This window comes from Malurus melanocephalus, unplaced genomic scaffold, assembly GCF_030028575.1.
Source record: "Malurus melanocephalus ecotype Western Australia unplaced genomic scaffold, MMel_1.1 scaffold_637, whole genome shotgun sequence".
NCBI lineage: Eukaryota > Metazoa > Chordata > Aves > Passeriformes > Maluridae > Malurus > Malurus melanocephalus.
Genome location: NW_026623869.1, coordinates 76,430 through 97,519, shown reverse-complemented (window position 1 = coordinate 97,519; position 21,090 = coordinate 76,430). Strand labels below are relative to the sequence as shown.

The 21,090-nt window shown below is 41.7% G+C and overlaps 1 protein-coding gene across 1 annotated transcript in view; it reads left to right on the top strand.

Moving 5' to 3' along the window:
* CPEB4 (cytoplasmic polyadenylation element binding protein 4) overlaps nt 1-20,706 on the top strand; it is a 35,278-nt gene extending 14,572 nt beyond the window's left edge. Inside the window, exons 3-8 of the mRNA XM_057383499.1 lie at nt 13,907-14,080; nt 15,447-15,536; nt 15,991-16,109; nt 16,939-17,053; nt 17,205-17,386; nt 19,997-20,706. Coding sequence (XP_057239482.1) covers nt 13,907-14,080; nt 15,447-15,536; nt 15,991-16,109; nt 16,939-17,053; nt 17,205-17,386; nt 19,997-20,224 — 908 coding nt within the window. The 3' untranslated portion in view covers nt 20,225-20,706. The remainder of the gene's footprint in view (nt 1-13,906; nt 14,081-15,446; nt 15,537-15,990; nt 16,110-16,938; nt 17,054-17,204; nt 17,387-19,996) is intronic.
* Nucleotides 20,707-21,090: the final 384 nt, after the last annotated feature.

Below are 21,090 nucleotides of genomic sequence, written 5' to 3'. Positions count from 1 at the left end.
AGAGCCCCTAGGTAAAAATACCCCTTCAGAACAACCCAGAGTATGGGCATGGTGATAGATGTCAGTCACAGTTTGGAACCTGCTGTCTCTGGGAAATCATTTCCATCTTTAAATGATGTGTTCAGAGCAGCAAGCTGGAAATTCTGTAATGAAATCAGAAGTAGGAATTCTTCAAAATGTAACCAAATCCATTCACAGTGTGTTCTTCATGTCTGAGGTGATGAAGCTATACTAGCCTTGGATTTGTTTAGGTCAGTAATAATGACGTTCTTAGGTTGTCTGGCTATATAAAATAAATAATATTTTCTGTCTGAGGTTAAAAGGTGAATCTTACAGTGATTCAGTACATTCAGTATTACTTTTTAATGCTTTGAATAGGCATTTCACCATTTTCTCCCCTTCTTTTAAGGTATATTTTTATCCCTGCTCAAATCCTCTTCCTTTGCTGAGCAGCTGCCATTTCAATATGTTATTTTTATCCACCCCAGTAAGTGTGCTGCGTGCTGCACAGCCAATGTCAGCCTGCAGAAGCCTTTCCCTGGAGACTTAATTGCATCTTCTTTACGATGTACTCGGCCTGCCTGAGCTGAGCCTGGGATCCAGAGCCTGATTTTTGAATCTGGGTCTTCCAGATGGCAATTTGAGCATTACTGTAATAGTAGTAGGTTGACTAAATATTTCCTTGTTAAGTGACAGTGAAATGTCTTTAAATGCTTTATGACTGGTTTGCTACTGAAATAGCCAATATTTCAGCTCAGAATATCAGGTTATTGCCTGGAAATGATGCAAGGTGGGATGGATGAGAGCAGCAGGCAGGGACATCTGCTTCCAGCACTGCAAAGAATTCCTGTAAAATCTGGGTGTGAACAGCTCAGTGTCTGCAGGAATCCTGTGACTGTGACATAGCCTTAAAAACATACTTCTACACAAAAAGGAAGGGTTAGAAGTAGAGGAAGGTCAGACACTGAGAGGGTTGAAGAGCAGCTCTAAATTTGGGATCTGAAAAACCAGAATTATGAGAAGCTGCACCACTCAGGATTTCTCTGAGGAAGCAGAGAGACAGAGCTGTATTTTTAAAGCAACCACCATTCCCTTAATATTGACCTGAAAAACCATGGAAAATTTGAAGAAAATATGTAAGCCTTATAAAATGTTCTTTGATGAAAGAGATCCAAATAGTTTTGAGAGCATTTTTTTAATATTGGGTAAGAATCYGAACTGGTCGTTTCTTTTTGAGCCRTGTGGATTATACAGCATGTTGATATTAGTGRAGTAGAATGGGACATTTGGGTTTCTGTGTGATCCAGAAAATTAATGAGAATCTGCTGAGAATCAGTCCCAATTCTCTTTAGGGAAGTTTAGGATCATTGATACATGCATAGGATAAAATCTGACCTCCTTTAAAATGTAAAATAATAGACTTTGAGGTTTTTCACCAGTGCAGTGGTGTCTGTACCTCAGACTGTGGGGTTGATCTCCTTGGTCAGAACATAATTACTCATTTGCAACTTTTTAATATATCCAGCTTCAAATAAAATGCACAAAACCTTTGCTTTCTGTGCACCAGGCTGCAGACAGTTCAGGTTTTCCTTCATTTTCTTTGGAAACTGTTGGGGAGTTACTGTGTGAATGTTTCATCCTCAGGATCTTCCTGAATTTTCCCTCCTATGCCAGGAAAGGCTAATGGGATTTGCAGACTTGAGTGCATATTAATTAAAAGGAAAACCAATTGTTTTAGTGCCACAAAATAGTGCAGAACTGGGTCTAATAGCACTGGACTACARCCCATGCTGAGGGAGATGGGATGGGTGAAATTCTGTGGGAATTTTATTTAAAATCAGCATTTCCCATTCCTTTTCAATACACTGACTTCAGGTGGATTAAAGTAGAAGTATTACAACTTTTACTATTCTGTATTCTAAAATAATAACAAGCAAAACCCCATTTTCTTTCCAAACTCAGCTAATATTCAAAATTTTGAGGTGATTCTCACTATTTAAATTTTTTAATTGAAATGTTCGTTGAATTATCCCCACCTTTCCAATATTTGGGGTTTATCAGAGCTTTTGTTTAGAAGCAGCCAACAATCCTGTAAGAGAATGAAATCACCTGGGCAACAGGAAGGGGCTAAAATCTTCTATTAATAAATGCTGAGATCAGATTCACWGATTGGATTCTAACCTGCCATGGARGTAATGGATCCAAACCATACATAATGGATGATTTTACACTCATTAGCTACTACCTCATAAACTTCCAGCCACTTAAATGGACATTTGGGTTTGTGGCTTCAGCAAAATTCTTTGGAAGAGATGCTGGATTTGGTGAGGATTAGAAAGGCAAAGCTGGAGTGGGAATTAAAAAATTATGTCTGAAAAAAAGGAAAAAAAAAAGGGGGAATTGGCCTTTGGTGATACCCAGGGAGGAATGATCTCCAGTGAGGAGAGATTCCAGGAGCTGGGCCTGGTCAGTCTGGAGAAGGGAAACTGGGAGGGGATCTCATCAATCCGTATAAACATCTCCAGGGGGTGTCAGAGGATGGGGCCAGAAAAGAATGACTGAGTAGTTTAAGCTTTCTGATAATACCTGTRTGTTATAGAAATGCTGGTCTTGATGATGCACATATCAAATATTAATGTRACAACTCTGGTTTTACTTCATTGCACAGTTTTGAGGTGGGGAATTAATGGAAGAGCAACACCTTGATTTCTGCTCTGTCCTAAATGGAGCCATTTAACACTGAACCCCAGAGAGTGTTGTTGTAACCACCCTTTGAGACCAGGAAATTCCTTCCCCTGCCACCTCAGAGCAGTACAAAAATCCCAGGCTTTTCTGATCTTAATCCAATTTGGGAGTCAGTGTCAGGATTCCTGTGCARTTCATTGGAGTAGACCTGTGTTTTTCTGTCCAGTCATTTCTCCCAGGCCCCTTGCCATGCTGTCCCATCTCCAGAGCCTGCGTGGAAAATGAAATGCCTCTCATACTTCTGAGACAAGATATTTCCTARGAATGTATGTGCTGTAAATGATGTGGCAGTCAGAGCTCTTTAAAACACAGCAAAACATCGAAGCAGTGCTGAGTATTTTCATGTCTAACTCGGTGATTTGCTCTTCACAAGTGGTACAGCCAACAAAATCGTTCTGAATGCCGTGACAGCAGCCTTGCTAATCTGATTAAAACCTTTCTGAGGTTTCCTTGCTTTCTTTTTTATATTTATGGCTTCGTGAAATTAATTCCATCCCTTTTTTTAGAAGCGTGTTTAATCTTCTGCTTTGTTTAATATCACTGTCCACCAAGTGGGTTTTGTTTTGGTTTTTTGGGTTTTGTTTCTTTTTTTCTTTTCTGAATTCTTGCTTTGATAATCTCTGACCATTCTGGATCATCTTCAAAGCAGTCTTTAATTTGGAGCTGTATTTTATGAGTAGTGTCTGTTCCTTGTTTTAGAAGACACTGAACTCTCCTGCCTCCCTTCCCAAACTGCTCAAACTACCTGTCTTTTTGCTTTTTGCTCACTTTGTTCACTTTTTGCCTTGATGTTGAATCGTTTGAATCTTTTGTTCACCACGTTTTGCATGATCTCCAMTGTCGTGTTTGTGAGCCTTGAAACGGCATGAAAGAAGCAGAAAGAAAAGCCTGAAGTGCTTTTCTTTAAAACTGGAGTTAAAAAAAGAAATGGGTGTAATGGGAAAGGAGATGATTTTTGTGAAAAAAAAATAAGGAGGTGAATGCTGAGGTGTGAGTGTAAAGGGGAAAAATTGGGTCCTAAAAAAGTCATGCCAGAAACACTTTCTTAGTAGTGGCCAGTCATTGCATATACCCAAGAGCAACTAAAACCTGAATTTTACATCAATTATTGAAGATATTTCAAGAAAGAATCACGATGCATGTAGAATTTGTGCATTCAATACCCTCTTATTTTAATCCAGCGTTAGGTAGAACGATAACTATCGCTGAGGTGAATTTGAAAATGCATTTTAGGGTAGATTTATCTGTCCTTGGCTTAATGCTCCGTTAGCTGGAATGCAGGTTGGTGAGCTGCAAGGGCAGGGTTTTTCCACTCGGGTGTTGATGGTTGGGCTGTCAGGTGAGTGCAGCAGGGACGTGCTGCCTCCAGATTGGCACGTGGCAGGAGAGGTGCAGGGATGGTGTTTCAGCTTTGCTCAGAAATCCCATTAGCAGGGATCCCAGCTCAGCACTCAGATGGGGTGGGTGTGAGAAAAGGATAAATGTTGGATGGAGAATATGGGGATGCTTGGATAAATATGTACTTACATAAATACTGCTGGTGTCTGGTCCCGTGCACACTGGGAATCCAGGCAGAGCAAGTGAAGTGGTGATTCTTCTAAAATGCTGTTTTCATTTTCTCTTCCTATTTGGATGGGGTGTGGGGAAGTGTGTAATGCAGTTTTGTCACATGTTACTGGGAAAATGAGTGTCTTAGCTCAGCAGTTGACTGTAAAAATGAAAAATGGGGAAATGTTCCACTGCAGGGGCTGGAGTGTGCTTCATCCTAGAACCATGGGACGGGTTGAGGTGGAAGGAGCCTTAAAGATGCCATGGCAGGGACACATTCCACTATTCCAGGGTGCTCCAGGCCCCATCCAGCCTGGCCTTGGACACTCCCAGGGATGGAGCAGCCCCAGCTTCTCTGGGCACCCTGTGCCAGGGCTCCCCACCCTCACAGGGAACAATTCCTTCCCAATATCCAACAGAAACCTACTCTGTCAGTGTGAAGCCCCTTCTCCTGTCACTCCATCCCCTGCCCAAAGTCTCTTTCCATCTTTCTTGGAGCTCCTTTAGGCACTACAAGGCCCCAGCTGGGTCACACCAAATCCTCCTCTTTTCCAGGCTGAACAATCCCAGTTCTCTCAGCCTTTCCTCATGAGTTGCTGTTCACTTGCCTGTGTTCCTGTTCCCTTCTTGTTTGGGAGTGAATTAAGAGGATGGTTAAAAAAAGGAACCAAGGCCTCGTGTTGCATTCCAGGCTGTCTTGTGATCATTCCTTCCACGGACAAAAATAAGTTGCTTTGAACCTATTATTGTGCTTAAGGAACTCCAGGTTTAGATCTTGCAGTGTAAATCCAGCTCTTGCAAGTCACAGGCAGGTGATCTAGTAAAGCCTGGACAGAATTCCTGGTGTGGGAATCGATGATGATGTGGACAGATCGCAGCAGCTTTTGGGATGAAATGCTGCATATAAAGAGCCCAGGAACACAGTGATAGAAACCATGACAGCAAAGGGGAGATTTGAGAAGGTTTTATACCTTTTCCATATGTTTTCGTAAGGTGTTCCATAAATTCTGTATTAGGTTCAATAAATTGTTCTTGTCACTCACAAAATAAATTGTATCTAGCAATTTTAAGCRTATGACATCCCATTCCTTCCTTTCCTCCTGTCAGAAAATCTGTCATTAATGAAGTTACCACGTTTGAAGTAGTTCTGTGGCTGAAAAGCTGATTCCTGTAATGCTTTTCCTTCTCCCAGTTGCAAACTCTGCCTTTCATTTTTTATTTTTCAAATGAATGCAGTAATACTCAAAGTGTTCAAAAGATAAATGCTGCCAATTATTCCGTATCATAAACTGGAAGATATATGGAGGCAAAAGATTGGATGTTTTTATAACTTGGTGTCTATTCCGCAGCAGTCAGACATGAATATCAAATAAAGCTCAGTGCCATGAGCAGTAGGGTGCCTGCTTTCCTGAAATACAGTATAATTCCAGCTAAAATCCAGTCTCCAGCTGAGGGTTGTGCTCCATTATTTGCTTCTCTGCTTTTGGTTTCTTATCTCACACCCTGTGGGGGATCCTGGAGAAGAGTTGTAATCAAATACATACAATATTTAAGGGTCCCACTTAAATTGATTTGCAGCATCCCACTGCAATATAATTGGAATTATGGARCAAATATTGATCCCTGGTAGACAAAGCTGTAGCTGTGTCTAGGATTTGTTCAGGATTTGTACCAGGTTGGTTTAGGAGAAGATTTCTCTGTGTTCTGCTGTTTGRTAGCAAAGAAAACTTCAAAGTTAGCTTTGAAGCTTCTGTATTTTTGAGATGAAGGAGATTGAATTTGGTTTGTCACCTTTCAGGAATAGTTAAGTGRTGGTTGAAATGTAGGAAAATCCTGTCTGGAGGTTCCTGCAGTCCACGAGGTTGGTCTGACAGAGCATCAGCAGCAAAGCAGTGACGCTGGTGGTGGGTCTGAAAGCCCTCACTCAAACTGAACTCGGCGTTTCCAGAGTTAACCTTTTTATCCCATTTCCCCTTCAGACCTAGGCTTGACCTGGGGAGTGCCCAATCCTGGAAGTGTCCAGGGAAGGGCTGGAGTGGCACTGAGTGCTCTGGGTTGGGGACAGGGTGGGGATGGGGCACAGGCTGGGCTTGATGGCCTTGGAGGGCTTTTCCAACCTAAATGATCTGGGGATTCAGCAATGGGCTTTTTGTCTCAGTTACCCGTCCTGAGAGTTACCTCGAGCACCTGACAGAGGTGGATTTGAAGCTGTGCTGAGCTGATTGAAGGAGGAGGTTCCTTCCTGTCCCTGCCTGCCACTGCAGCCTGGGAATCACAGAATAGTTGGGGTTGGAAGGAACCTCTGGAGATCATCCAGTCCAACCCACTGCCCAGGCAGGGTCACCTGGAGCAGGTGACACATGGACACATCCATGGGGGTCTGGAATGTCTCCAGGGAGGGAGAATCCACAGCCTCCCTGAGCAGCCTTTAGGGAATGGGAGCCATCAGGGTGAGGGGCTTCTTCCCAAGATAAATCTTTCCTGGCTGTCACTGCACCATCTCCTCAGTGGGGCAATCCTGCTTTACATTAAAGCCCTAAAACCTTGAAGCTAGCTCCACAAGCCTTGGAAAGAGTCAGTGCTTTCCTTGCAGTATTCTCAGCCTCTCCTCCAGCCCTGGTTATTTGATGTYTGAAGTTGTCAACACTCCCTGTTCGCAGTTATTCTGCTGAGAATCTGCTTTGTGCTCAGGTTCTRCCTTTCTACCGTGTGAACCCAATTAATTCAACATCATCACGGTGTTACTTACCAAAGGGTTTTGCTGGGAGATTCTCCACAGGGTTTTTGAAGCAAAGAAATCTGTTTGCTTTTTGTCTGGCAGTTGTTTTGTGATGGTGACCTGGAACTGAAAATTAAAAGATTCTAGTCAGACCTGTACTTGAGTGCTGTGAAATAACAGAAACTTCATTTTGTTACTGTTCTTGACAGAAGGAATTGTAAATACTTGTCTTCAGGCATCTGGCTTTACTTGAAATAAAGCATAATATTTGCATCTACAATAATACTCTTGTTTTTCAGCATTTGTTTGGACATTTTGGACATAAGGTAGAGCTGTATTTCTTACATGTTYTTGAAAATTTCTTTTTACATTGTGTTTCTCTAAAAGTAAATTAGGAGGGAAAAGACAAGTTTTGGCAACTCTGCTGCCTAATTTTGTAGAATCAGTACTTCCAAAGGTGCTAATCCTTGATTTTACTGTKCAGCCAAATTTAGGCTCCTTTGCTGGTTTAGTGCTGACTTTGACATTGCTAAAAGTGTGTCAAATATACATTCTTCAGATGTATGTATAAAGCTGCTTAATTTTTGTAAGGCTGCTTTAAGATTAATAAAATACTRTTGGAATATTTTTCATTCTTTGAAGTTCGGTACTGTTTGAAATCCATAAAAAAAAGGAATCTCTCATATTCCCTTTTAGTGGCTTGGTTTGGAAAACAGTTTTTAGAGYAGGGATCTCATTTGACAGTGTCAAAGATGGCTGGGACTGTGAGATGCAAAGTTCTGACATGGAATACATTCACTGTCAGTGCAGATTTTGTTCAGTTTATTCTGGATTGACAGAATTTATCCTGGATCAGGTGTCCTGGGCTGGTGCCACTGCCATGTATGGGCTGTTGTTCCATGCTCAGCACATCATGTGCTTGGAATAATTTGCCTGGAATGAGATGAAGTGCTTGGACTGGGCACTGTTTCTGCACACAAATGTCTCATGTTAACACTCATGGAACTGGTGACTGATCCTTTTGTGTTTTAGAACCAAAAATCAAGGACTGCATAGGAAAGAGCCCCTTTTTTTGCCCGCTTTAGAACCACAGAATCACAGARTGGTTTGGGTTGGAAGGGACTTTAAAGATCATTTAAATTCATCCCCTGCCATGGGCAGGGACACCTTACACSATCCCAGGATGCTCCAAGCCCCGTCCAACCTGGTCTTGGACACTTCCAGGGATGGGACACCCTGTGCCAGGGCCTCCCCACCCTCACAGGGAAAGAATTCCTTCCTAAAATCAAATCTAAATCTGCCCTGTGTCAGTTTGAGGACACACACAACACTTGGACATTATCTGCTTTCGTGCTGAAAATGGGGAGATTCAAGTTGTAATCTTGATTCAATACTTCCGTGTATAATACATGTAGATAGGTAAGATTTCTATGCTCTAATTTGAAAAGTATATATAGCTCTCTGCAAAACCCTTGCTTGGGTCTCTAAATTTAAGAGAGWTAATTTAACCAAATAGGCCTTAAATTGAGATGTTACTCAGAATTTTCACTTTTCTTCCCTTGGTTTGGTTAAGGAAAAACTCAGATTGTTCCCTGGTAAAACAGGGCTGGTGGTGACCTTACAGAACCTCTTGTGAAATGTCCTTTTACCTGTGGCAGAACCATGTGATCCCTGCCTGACACGTGAAACGCATTGAGAAACACAAAGTGATGATAAAATCTCGCTCTGGATTTGTAATCAGCCCTACCTGCCCTCGGGGAGTAGTGGGGAAAAAAAGCAGTAAAATAGTCAAGTTCATGTTTTTAATGGCCTTGTGCACAGCGTTGTCAATCTCGACATAATTGCAAAATACAGTTGAGTGTAAAAAAAATGTAGGAATAAGGCTCTGCTGTTGTAATGGCTAAAGCAGATTGTGCTTCAGTTGTTTTTCTAGAATTTAAAAGTAAAATTCAGGCAAGTCTAAATGTTTTCACTGGTAGATTCAAGGATATCCAGCTCACTTTTAGAAATAATCCTGTGGAACTTTGATACTTCTGTTTCTGTACAAGTTAAGTCTGAAGTGAAACAAAATCTCCTTCCCAGTTTCAGTAAAAGCCTGAAACTCTCTTGATATATTTCCAACATAAAACCTGGTCACCAATGCTACAGTTAATAACATAGACATTTCAATATAGAAAAAAACCTTATTATAGCCCTTTAAAATAAAAAAATTTGGCCTCTGACACTTCTCTCCAGTTATATAATATTWAACAAACACCTGCTGATGGTGCAGATATAAAATTCAGCTGGAATCAGCAAGAGCCAGGTGCTCAACCTGGGCACACTTTGTGCAGCACAAACTTGGAGCAGGTTTGGGATTTGGGTGATTTAGRATTCCTACAACATTTTTTCAGGGTTTTTTGACAGAATGTGTTTGTGGGATTATACCCAAGATGCTTCCTGTAGAGGGAAGAGAGCTCGGCATGTTTAATTGGAGGCATAGACACAAAATATGTGAATTTTARAAAAAGAGAAGGGGAAGTGGCCAGGAGCCCATTAAATGTCTCAAATRAGAAGACACAAAAATTTGAGTGGGTTGCTTGTTCCTGATGTTCTTTAAAATGAAGGACAGTAAAAGCAAATTTTTGCAAAAGATCATTGACTTTCTCTATGGCTTTATTTCAGGCACAGAAATAAAGGGAGAGCTGAGGGGACAAAATAATTGAAGCAGYTGCTAATAGCATTTTAAATTTCAGATTGATTTTATCGGAAAAAACATCTCTGCATTGGTTATAAATGAGCAGTTGAAGCAGTTGCACGAACACTTTGTATTTTTTCGGTTTTGTAGCAAAATTCTTGCTCRAATAGCTTGAGAGAGAAATAATTTTTTGGCCCTTTATGCAATTATCTGAAACAYTGAAGAAATGGGGAAGGGAAAAAATATCTTTGAGGAATCCAAACTGAGCTTGCAGTTGTCTCTCAGCAAAGGATGGGCAAGTGTTGTGATGTGCAGAAATCAATCTTTTGCTCTGGTCAGTGGCAGTTTCAGGCTTCATTTGTGCAGCAGCTTAGCTGGGTACTCCCGCAGCAAAGCCTCTTCTTAATCTGAAATTAGGAAAACCAGAGCCAGAAGGGGAGACTCAGCTGCCTTCCTGGCCTGCCAAGAGAGCATTCCTCGCCTCAATGCTGTTTGTATTTCACAAAGTTTCACATTGTGTGAAATTAATGGCGTGTGATGAACTCCGCATTCAGGGAGCAGAGAAAGTTTGTATCTGTGCTGTGCTGGCGGAGTTTATAAACTGTGGCTCCTGAGAAATGTTTTGAAATGTCAGATGTTGGTATTTTGTGGCTTAAATGCGAAGYGAACGCAGAAAACAAGAGGCGAATTAAGAAGAGGAAGAGAAAAAAAATGGTAGTGTTTGGTTCTCCAAACCTAGTGTTTGGCACTGGAAATAATTCCTAGCTGGTGGCTGAGCCTTTTTGGGGTTTTTTTGTGCTGGTGACGGAGAAAATTCCTCTTGCCTTGAGCACCTGAGGTGGGGGAGCAGTGAGGAGTCCCCTGATCTGAGCTGTGCTCACASATCCTCGGTGGGATCGTGGCTGTGCTTTGCTGCCAGGAGCGAGTGCACAGGGAGCAGGAGGCTGTGTGGTTTGTCAGTAATTCAGAAACCACAGGCAGCATTTTTATGGCTTTATGGGCAGAGCTGGGTTTGAAAGTGCTTGGTGTGCTCCAAAACGTGCAAAGGCTGTGGGCTGTGTCAGGATCACGCAGGGATGCTGATGTTTTGTGATTCCCTGAAATTTCTCCTTTGAGATCAGCATYCTGCATTTCTAAATTCAGAATTATCATGGAAAAATTATATTTGGAAAGGCCCTYAGCCTTTAAGATTCTCCCATAAAACCTGTGCCTCAAGAATACRTCCAGTCCGAAGACCAGGGCTTTGTTCTTGTGCTTTTGGTGTTAATTGTGAGTCTTCACCAGCCAAAGACCAGAGGAGTGAAATGATCTTATGGATGTTAAATAATCGTGAAGTAAATTGGATTGATACAGTTTTTATTTGGAAAGAGGAAACGACTCCTGTATTGTTGTGGTTTACAAATATTGAAATGCTTAAACTAATTGTCGGCCTCAATTTTGAATGGGGAAGCAAAATCAAACCCATGATGTRCTCAGAGTTTCTCACAGCACTTGCCAGGAAGAATCCAAGTTTTGAAAGCATTTGGCCTGCTTTCAGAAAGAGATTTTAATGAGATTAAAAGAGAAAGAATGTGCAAGTTTGATTAGGAAGTTTGGCCGTGCTCTGACAATGGGTTCCTGCAAGCCAGCACAGAAAATGKTGTTGTTTTTAGGGGTAGAATTGATTTGTTCTGAAAAATGAAAAGTAGGAACCAGTGGGTAACTTGAATTATTCCAGCACAGTGTCCAGATTAGTGTGAGAATCCATCCTGTTGGACACAGATTGCAGGAGCTTGGAAGGCAATTTAGTGGCCCAGACAAATTTCCTCTTGGACTTTTCAATTTTTCAGCTGGTTATATTCCAGTCAGAATCAAACCAAGGATTTTGTGGGTTGTACAAAGCAAGCTGGTTTCAAAACAGAAAGTATCAATCAATCTTTCACTTTTCTGCTGTCAGGGCTTCTCCTCCAGCTCTGGTGGGGAGCAGTTGGAGTGTTCTGGAGCTTGGCAAGGCAGAGCAAGCCTGGTGCATGAGGAATGATCCATTTGCTTATTGGCACRCCCATGGGAATAGCTAAAATAAATAAATAAATGTGCAAATTAAGGGCTCAAATTGCTTCCAAAAGTCTCTTTGATTACCCATATCCACTTGGTCAGCCTCCTGTCAACGTGYTTTATCAGTAAGTAACAGAGCTGGGGTGAGGAAGCCATGGGGAGGTGGGGAGGGGCAGCTCGTGAACACTTTATTTGAAATGACCTGGATCTGCAAAGGCTTGAGAATCACTGAGTCAGTATAAAGGCAATAAAACRAGGTCTTTTGGTCCTTATAACAATGATTGAAAGGCTGTTTTCTTTCTCATTTAACATGCAGCAAGGACATATGGGAGAAGGCGAGGTAACAATATTCCTATTTAATTTTCTAATGTTGACAATGTCTCATGGGAGAAATAACATTCAGTTTTTACTAGAGGGCAAAGTCCCACATTTCATCTTAGAAGGGAGCAGTTCCACGTACGTTTACATAGTCTGCATGCCAGAAATCAGAATTTTAACCGGATTAGGGAGTACCTGAGGCTGAACTGATCACAGTGGACATCATTTTATGGTTTGTGACCCCGGCGGGCTGTGTTGCTGTGTTTGTGTGTATGTTACCAATGCTGGAGGAGTTTATTTGGGGAATTTTGGGTGCTGATGGAGCATWAATACAGCGAGTGTCTGAGCTGCTGGTGTCAGTGCGTGTGTGGAGTTATCCAACAGGAAAGGGGCTCAGGGTTGGGAACTGCTCCATCCCAACAATCCCTGCAGGACTGGGGTCTGGGGAGATGAAACAAATCACATGTACTCCAATTCCTTAGGGAAAAATAAGGGTTAAGTCAATATTACAATATTTTTGTCATAGCAGGAACCAGGTTTGCCCAGCTACAGAAATAGGCCTGATTATACTTGACTTTATTTTAATTAAAGGTGTATAAAGAAGAGTCTTGAAATTTCAAATAAAGCAACCTGACCGAGGTTTCTATTTTTTATTGATATAAATTCTATGGACTGTGGATTTTATTGCATTTTTTTTGTTGTTTTTTTCCTTTCAGCTTCTTAGCTGCTTGATTTTTTTCACAGAAAATGTCTGTCCCTTGGTCAGATTTTCTGTTTTCAAGATGTTTTCTTTTTTTAAATGAATTTCTTTCAAGGGAAGGAGGCAAGAACAGGGTAAATTAACCTCACCAGTACATTTCTATGTTAGATTGGAGGAATTCTGAAAAAGCAGACACAGTGTATCACATCCTAGGCAAAAGGAAACGTATSCTAAAACTTGTAGCACACCTCATTACTTACTTTCCCTATATACATTTATTCCTAAAATGCTCCTTAAATGAGTAAAAGTCTCAGTTTGTTGTGTAGCTGTTGAATATTGGAACTAAAAAGAGGGAATTCATGGCAGAGAATAGCTCCTGTGCTCTATTTAGAATATTATACAGTTGCATTTATAATCAAAGAATTTTATCTAAAAATAATAAATATTATTAAGGAATTAATTCTGTGATAAAGGATTATCATAGAAGGATGCTGGACTGTAAGTGGAACATTTCTCATTTTACATTTTCTCTTAGAGTGAGGCCAACAAAACTCTGTTTTGACAGTGAAGTAAAGTTGTAAAGGGGACAGTTTTCAGTCTTTGCAGTAAATGTGTTTTCCTGTTTTCTTCAGGTTATTTTTGTTATTTACTAGTGGGTGGTTTATGGTATGTTTTGATGGCAGGTAATTTAAATGTATAATATATTTAGCTGGTAGAATTCTTGATTTCCATCTTCACCTTGAAATTGTATCTGTTCCCTGTAAAAAGCTGTTCACTGGAAAATGGAATATATGGCTTGATATTGTGAAAGCCCCAGAAACCAAATTGGCTGTTTCTTCCCTTTTTATACTTTTAAAAAGTAACCTAATTGGAAACACAAAATATTACAGAAAACAGTCAGCTTGAGCATCCATTAMAATCCTGATTTGTGATGAGGAGGAACCTTTCCTCTGAAATAACGCATTTGAGTTGCTGGATGATTCTGAAACCTAAAAGGGTGCAATGAAATTGAGAACATAACTGCTCATTCAGAAGGCAAAATCACTCCCACTTCTGCTGATGCAGCAACTGGTGCATTTTCCCAATTAWTCCCACAGTGTGTGCTTTGTTCTGTTAGTATGTTGTTTTTTTTCCTGTTTCTCTTTTTTCCCACCCCCCTGTTCAGGTCAGTCTTCCCTGTTCCCGATGGAGGATGGATTCCTGGATGATGGGCGTGGGGATCAGGCTCTGCACAGCGGTTTGGGCTCTCCTCACTGCTTCTCCCACCAGAACGGGGAGCGCGTCGAACGCTATTCCCGCAAAGTTTTCGTGGGGGGGCTGCCACCAGACATCGATGAAGGTACAAAAATCCCTCACCCAGGGGTGCTGCTGCTGCCTCAGGGACAGAATTGGGCTGGGTCAATTTTTCTGCATCTCAGGGATGGGGTATTTTCCAAACTTTGATATGGAAATGGATCTGAGATCAGTCAAGTGAGTTTAGGCTGTGGCATTGTTCTGCCACAAGATCACGGTGCCACGCATTAAACTGACTTCAGCAGGATAAAAAGTACAAAAGTGCAAACTTAAACCACTAAATATCACCTGTGGAAGCTCATAAATCCATTACAATCATTTTACAGGCCCCAGAAGTCAGCAGTAGCAAAAGCTGCTCATAGTTTTATAAGGTCTGTGTGGGGTATTTGGTTGCTCCTGCATGATTGAGGTTTCCAGCAAGGATTTTGTCCTGTGGTAGCTTCTGACACATCAAGGTGGGAACCCAGACAAGAATGAATCTGTGCAGGGCATCCTGAGGAACCAGGGAGTTGTGGTGGGTCCATCACACAGACACAGGTGACAGAACACTGCTGTTTTTATTATTAAAATAAAATTAGAAAGTCAAGTTACAAGTGTTGTGAAGCTTTGTTTCACCAGAGCTCTGTGTTCTGTGTGTAGGAGCCTGTTGGGATAGTGGTTAAAAGAAATGCAACAAGAAAGCTGGAAAGTTTCATTTTCTTAATCACAGAATTCTTAATCCCCACTTTTTTGTGTCTGAGCTTGTAATGCTTTACTGTGATATGGCAACCATAAGAATTTCATGTCAACTGTAAGAAAAACTACTTTATTTTTAAAAAGTCAATTATTACATGGTCTTTACAGGGGGGAAAATGACCTTATGGTCTCTCKTGTTGTTTGATTCTTAACTGTCACCTTTGGGGTTCAAAAGCAGATGAATATTTTGAATATTTTTTTGAATATAGATGAATATTTTGGTGTCTGGACCCCAGTTATTGAAGAGCAGGATATTTACTGAACCTGTGTGAGGAGCTGGCTGCTTTCAGGGCTCCCTTTCTCCACAGAAATGTGAATTAGAACAGCCCTGCAGGTTCACTCTGTGTCACTTGTGGGTGACAGGCTCACATGTGGCTGCACATGTGACAGGAACAGGCAGGGCTGGATCTGGGAATAGTCCCTTCTTTTTTTTTCCAGTCTTTCTGCAATTTTATATTGGCAGAGCTGATTGATTACCAGCAAGTCAGCAAATTGTCTCCAAACTCTTTGTSGGTGAATAATTGAAACTGGATTATTATAATTTACAGGTGCAGTGGCTCAGTTCCTGTGAATTAGTGGGTTATGCATTTTTATTTATAATTATCAGTTTTCAGATGTCTTAAATTCAATTTATTTTCATTTTAAGTTCATGCCTTTTTCCTTCTCTCCTGTTCCAGATGAGATCACTGCAAGTTTTCGGCGCTTTGGACCTTTGATTGTAGACTGGCCACACAAGGCAGAGAGCAAATCTTATTTTCCTCCTAAAGGTAAATCTCTAAAAACCAATTATTTTAGGATTAATTTTTCTTGTTAAGACTCCATTTTGGACAAGATTGGTCTGACAGTGACACAATGTTTAGGGGAAAAAGGTTGAATCCTGGGGATTGTTCCAAACTGGTGAAGTTTACAATGTGGCTTTGCAGTTATTATTCACTRAAAGAATTCTTCCTTAACTTCCTGTTTTTACTTTATTCCATTTTCCCATTTTGCCTCTGTTGTTCTTCTTGCAATAACAGCTTTTTAAAGGCATTAAACGCCTTCCACAGCAGCTGGGAAGGATTTGTCCCTTCTATGAACAGCCAGAGCAGTTGTGGGTTAGAAAGGTGTGCTGAGAGCACCTTAAAGYTCATCCCTTGCCATGTCAAACATAATTCTGTGTTCAGTGGTGATCCCACAGCCAAGCACACAGCAGCAGTGATGTTTCTGTTTTCCCTTTGCCAGGATATGCATTTTTGCTGTTCCAAGATGAAAGCTCTGTGCAGGCACTGATTGATGCATGCATTGAAGAAGATGGAAAGCTCTATCTGTGTGTTTCCAGCCCCACTATCAAAGACAAACCGGTAGGTGGAATTGCACAATTCCTGGGTGATAACCACAAATTGGGCTCTTCAAAAAATATATATATGCAGGGTTTTTTTCTGTCTTCAGAATGTTAAAGTTTAAATTTCTTTAAGGTGTCAAATTAAGTTCATAAAAAGATCAACTAACTTACTTTTGAACTAGACCTAAGAAAGTTTTTTAGTCTGATTGTAATGCCTGTTTTTGTCAAAAAGAGATGTATTTYCAGACAGGTATTTTATGCTTGCCACTCATGAAAATGTAGAATTCTTATTGTGTGAGTGTTATATGTAACAGAGACAAATCCTAAAAAAACATCCAGTGGCCCTGAACTGTAGATTATTAATATACAAAGAGTTTGGGGGCTGATGCAAGTCTGTTAATTGTTGGGGAGAGTTCTGCTCTAGTTCTGTACTTCAAATTTTGGTCATCTGTAACCAAMTATAAAGCAGCACAGTAAATAAACGGACAACTGTGGAGCGTGCTGCCCTKAGATAAGGCTGGGACAACAGGAGCAGTGCAGATCTCTGTGACCAGGGGGGTTGGACAGCACAGCTCAGTCATGATTAAGTAAATGTGTAAATGAGAGGGTGAGGGGTTTTTTTCCCAGAAATTTGGGTAACATGGAAGTGATGAAATTTAGCACCCTCAAAKGGTCTGTCTTAAGAGAGCTTGTTACCATTTCATTTTGAGAAATGATTGCTAAACAAGTAGAGTTTAGAAAGTACAGCTGTTTAGGAAGTTTTTTCTCTGTAGGACACCGTTGTAATTGATATTACTGAGACACTTTGAATTGTGAATGGCTAAAAAAACCAGGCTTTTTATCCATAGGTTCAGATCCGGCCTTGGAACCTTAGTGATAGTGATTTTGTTATGGATGGTTCCCAGCCTCTTGACCCAAGAAAAACCATTTTTGTTGGTGGTGTTCCTCGGCCTTTACGAGCAGGTACACGCTGCAGCGCCGGGCATGGGGAGCACTGGGGGAAGCGAGGGAGCATTGTTCAGTGTGGTGACAGTGGGGGACAGGAGCCAGCTGGCCTGACTGCTGCTGGTACTGCTGAACCTACAGCTCTCTTTGCTTTTGCTTTGTGCTGCAGTGGAGCTGGCCATGATCATGGACCGGCTCTACGGAGGGGTTTGCTACGCCGGCATCGACACGGACCCCGAGCTCAAGTACCCCAAAGGAGCTGGGCGGGTGGCGTTCTCCAACCAGCAGAGCTACATTGCTGCTATCAGCGCCCGCTTCGTGCAGCTGCAGCACGGGGAGATTGATAAACGGGTAAGGGCTGAGTCCCCCTGCTCCCTCTGCAAACGCCCTTCCCCGCCCCAGGGGGAAATGCTGCAATGTTGCACCATCTTAACCCCGTATTTAGTGCCTCTCGGATGCAGAGCAGGGTAAAAATGGAGTGCTGGGGAGCTGGTGGTTCTGGCCTGTGGGAGGTGACTGTGAAACACTTTCTTGAGCTGCTTAGTGTGGTGGGAAGTGTGGCAGCTGCCGTGGCCTTTTCCAAGAATATTGCACTCCTCAGATGCTCCTGCTGCAGGGATTTGTGTGTTTGTGAGATGCCTGCCTTACTCCTGCCTTGCATCCTTTGGGAGAGCAGGAAGAGCCACCCCAGTGTGTGCTGGGTGTCCAAGAACATCCTGGTAGTTCCTTGTAAACTCGTTCTGTGCACTGCAGCCTCACAGCCACCCTCTAGCCTGTGCAAAGGCTGTGTTGGGTTATTTAATTCCTTTATTATTGCATTCCTTATTATTTTAAATTAGAGGAACATGGATCAGCACTTTGCTTTCTGTTCTCTTCATCTCTCTAAAATGTAACTGCCAGTTACAGTGATTTTCAGAGCACAGTTTTGGGAAACTCAGATGCTCACATCTCTTCTAATTCATCCTTTGTCTGGCTTTTTCCTACGTGACTGTCACTACTGATCTTAATTTTACAGTTAATACAGCGGAAAGCCTCCAAACTTGGCTGATTAGCCCATTATCATTTCACTTCTGCTTTGGCTATAAAGCTCRGGCAGAAGAATTGTAACAACAATTGGACTGTGGGCCTGTGAATTGGAATGTCTTTGTTCTAATCTTGGCTCGGAAAKAAGTTCTGCACAGCTTTGAACAAATAATTTGGGCCGCCCTTGTGCAACTTGTGCTTGCATAAGCAGACACTTGGGTGAATAGGTCCATTGAAGCTGGTGGGACTACAAATTTAAGTAAGTACTTGTGAACTCGAGAAAAGATTTTGCAATCTATTTCCCCTTCCTCCTCTCCTCCCAGTCTTTATTTCCTCATTTTTGTGTAGTTTTTGTGTGGGGAGATAAATGCTCRGAGAGGATTTATTGTAGGGAAGATGGGGTACATGAGGGAGGTAAAAACACAGCAACACTACTTCTTATTAAGGTTCTGTTTATTAATAGTTTTCTAAGACTGTTATTCTGTAAAAAGAAAAATAAAATTAGTGAAAAAAAAAAGTAACCAGAAGGGATTTCCTGTAAAATTAGGCAAGGAGGTGATGCTAAAGGGTGTGCCCTGAGATAATGTAAAGGAACAGTTCAGTGCCTGGGGCTGCCACCCTAAGGGGTCCTGATGGAGCTGCTGGAATTGAGGCTTTTCTGGAGCTGGGAAATTCACTGTGGTCAGCTCAGGGAGCAGTTCAGCCCCTGTCACACTCAGAATAAACCTGACAAGGACACCTGAGCTGCAGTTTGGCCTCTGAAGTTGGCAGAGCAGAGGGAACGGGGCAGAATCACCACATGAAGGAGGCCTGTATGGCACCTTTGTCCTTTCAGCACTTGGAGAAGGCAGCACTCCTCAGAAAATGCCCAACCCCACACTGCTCAGCAGATCAGGGGATGGAGAAAGGCTTGTTAGGAGTATTTGCCTTCTTCTGCTCTTCTGCAAATCGACTGAGTTGGCAGGGAKGGGGTTTGAGAAATGCAACCCGAGCACTGGAAGAGGAGAAAAACAGGTCATTAAAAAGGCTGCAGTGCTGTCTCTGAGAATTTTATGTGTCCTGTAAGCAAAAATGACATCAAACTGCTGCAGTGCTGTCTGGGCTGTGATAAAATWGGGTGGGTTTAAAAACCCAGCAAGTTGTGAATGTCCTTATTTGCCTGAGCCTGTGAGGTGTGAGAGGAGCAGCCCCTGGCCAGATGCAGAGATAACAGCAGAGATAGCAGTCACAGCCTGGGTGCTTGAAAGTGTGGGTGAAAACATCAGTTAAATGAGCTTCAGAGAAGGTTCACAAACCTTGCTGGAACAGGAATTTGTGCCTATATTTGTTCCTGCTGTTCTGAATTCCTGCCCATCACCTGGCCCTTAATGCCAGCAGCGTAGGAGGGCATCAGTCCCCTCTTAAGCTTCTCATTTGATCCCAATAAGATCAGGTGGATTTCCTTGTGCTGAGAGAACTAAGCCATGGAAAGAAAATACAGAAATGGAGTATTTATTTAGAGAACAAATGATTTTTTTTTTTAACCTTGGGACTTCAGACATTGAAAGTTGCAGGCTATGTGCATATTTCATGGGCAGTTATGRTGTTGTATAAACAGTTTCCTTTCCTACCTGAAAGGGAAGGAGCTTAACTGGGCATCAGAAATAACTCCCAGGGTTTTGGTGTCAGTCTGTGTATCAACAATAGGTGTAAATCAGTGACAGCATGTGTGAGACTGATGGTCAGCACTGATTTCTGGGGAGGTTTTAAGGATCAAGGAGGGAGCAGGAATGTTGTGTGTTCCAACAGCCAGGATCAGGTGTAATGAGGGGGAAATCTTGAGTGCAGCATTCCCTACTGCAAACCTGCTGGCTGTGCTGGCAGAACATAGAGAGTGGGTGGTGTGGAAAGAAGAATTTGCTATGAAGAATGATGAATTTCTTTGTTTCTTGGCTGCAGGTGGAAGTTAAGCCATATGTCCTGGACGATCAGCTGTGTGACGAGTGTCAGGGCGCCCGCTGCGGCGGCAAGTTCGCCCCGTTCTTCTGTGCTAACGTGACGTGTCTGCAGTATTACTGTGAATATTGCTGGGCTGCTATCCATTCCCGTGCCGGCAGGGAATTCCACAAGCCCCTGGTGAAGGAGGGAGGGGACCGCCCGAGACATATTTCATTCCGCTGGAACTAAAGGATCGCTCATTTGCAGGCCTCCAATTAAGTGCACTCTTCTGTTCTCCCGACTGCCCTCCCCACTCCGCCCCGTACTCACAGCATGTCCTTTTGTAGTAGTCTGTAATTTAACAATAGTCTAATGRAAGAATGACCTATAATGGGTATTTTATAGAATCTTGTCATTGAAAACTGTATTGGGAACTCCTTTTCGTATCGATAACATGTTGCAAGCGAGTTGCATTCTCTTGTCTTTACTACCGAGAGAACACTTAATTTCCTGCAACGTTTTCTTAGAGGAGAGAAAAATATTAAGAGAAGAGAATTGAAACAATAGAGTATTTTGGTTTTTTAATTAAATTATTGTTAATAAAGAACATAATAATACTTTTATTAAATAACCGTGTAACAATAACACTATCAGTCTGTTCTGACACTTTCCCCCAGGGAAGCCTGTTTTTGCCTCTCTCTTTTTTTTTTTTTTTTTTTTTTTTTTTTTTTTTTTTTATCTACATTTTTTTTTTTTTTTTTTTTTTTTTTTTTTTTTTTTGGACTTTGGATTTTTCCAGCAACAGATGAAGTTAGCATTTACCTACCAACAGGAAAGAGCATGTTTAAAGCAACAAAAATGCATGAGCAAAGTTGAAGCAGCACTATAATAATGATCTTTTTTTTGTTGGGTTTTTTTTTTTTAATCTTCTAAGGGTTTTGAGGCTGAAATTTTAGCTCGGTGTGTATCTGACCGTGCCTCTGGCTACCACCCACATCCAAATTACTAACGAGATAGGTAGAGCTTACTATATTTTCATCAAAATGATTACATTTTAAGAATTCCTGAATGTAAAAGTTGAGTAAAGTTACTACTGAGGGGGGAGTGCACTTTTT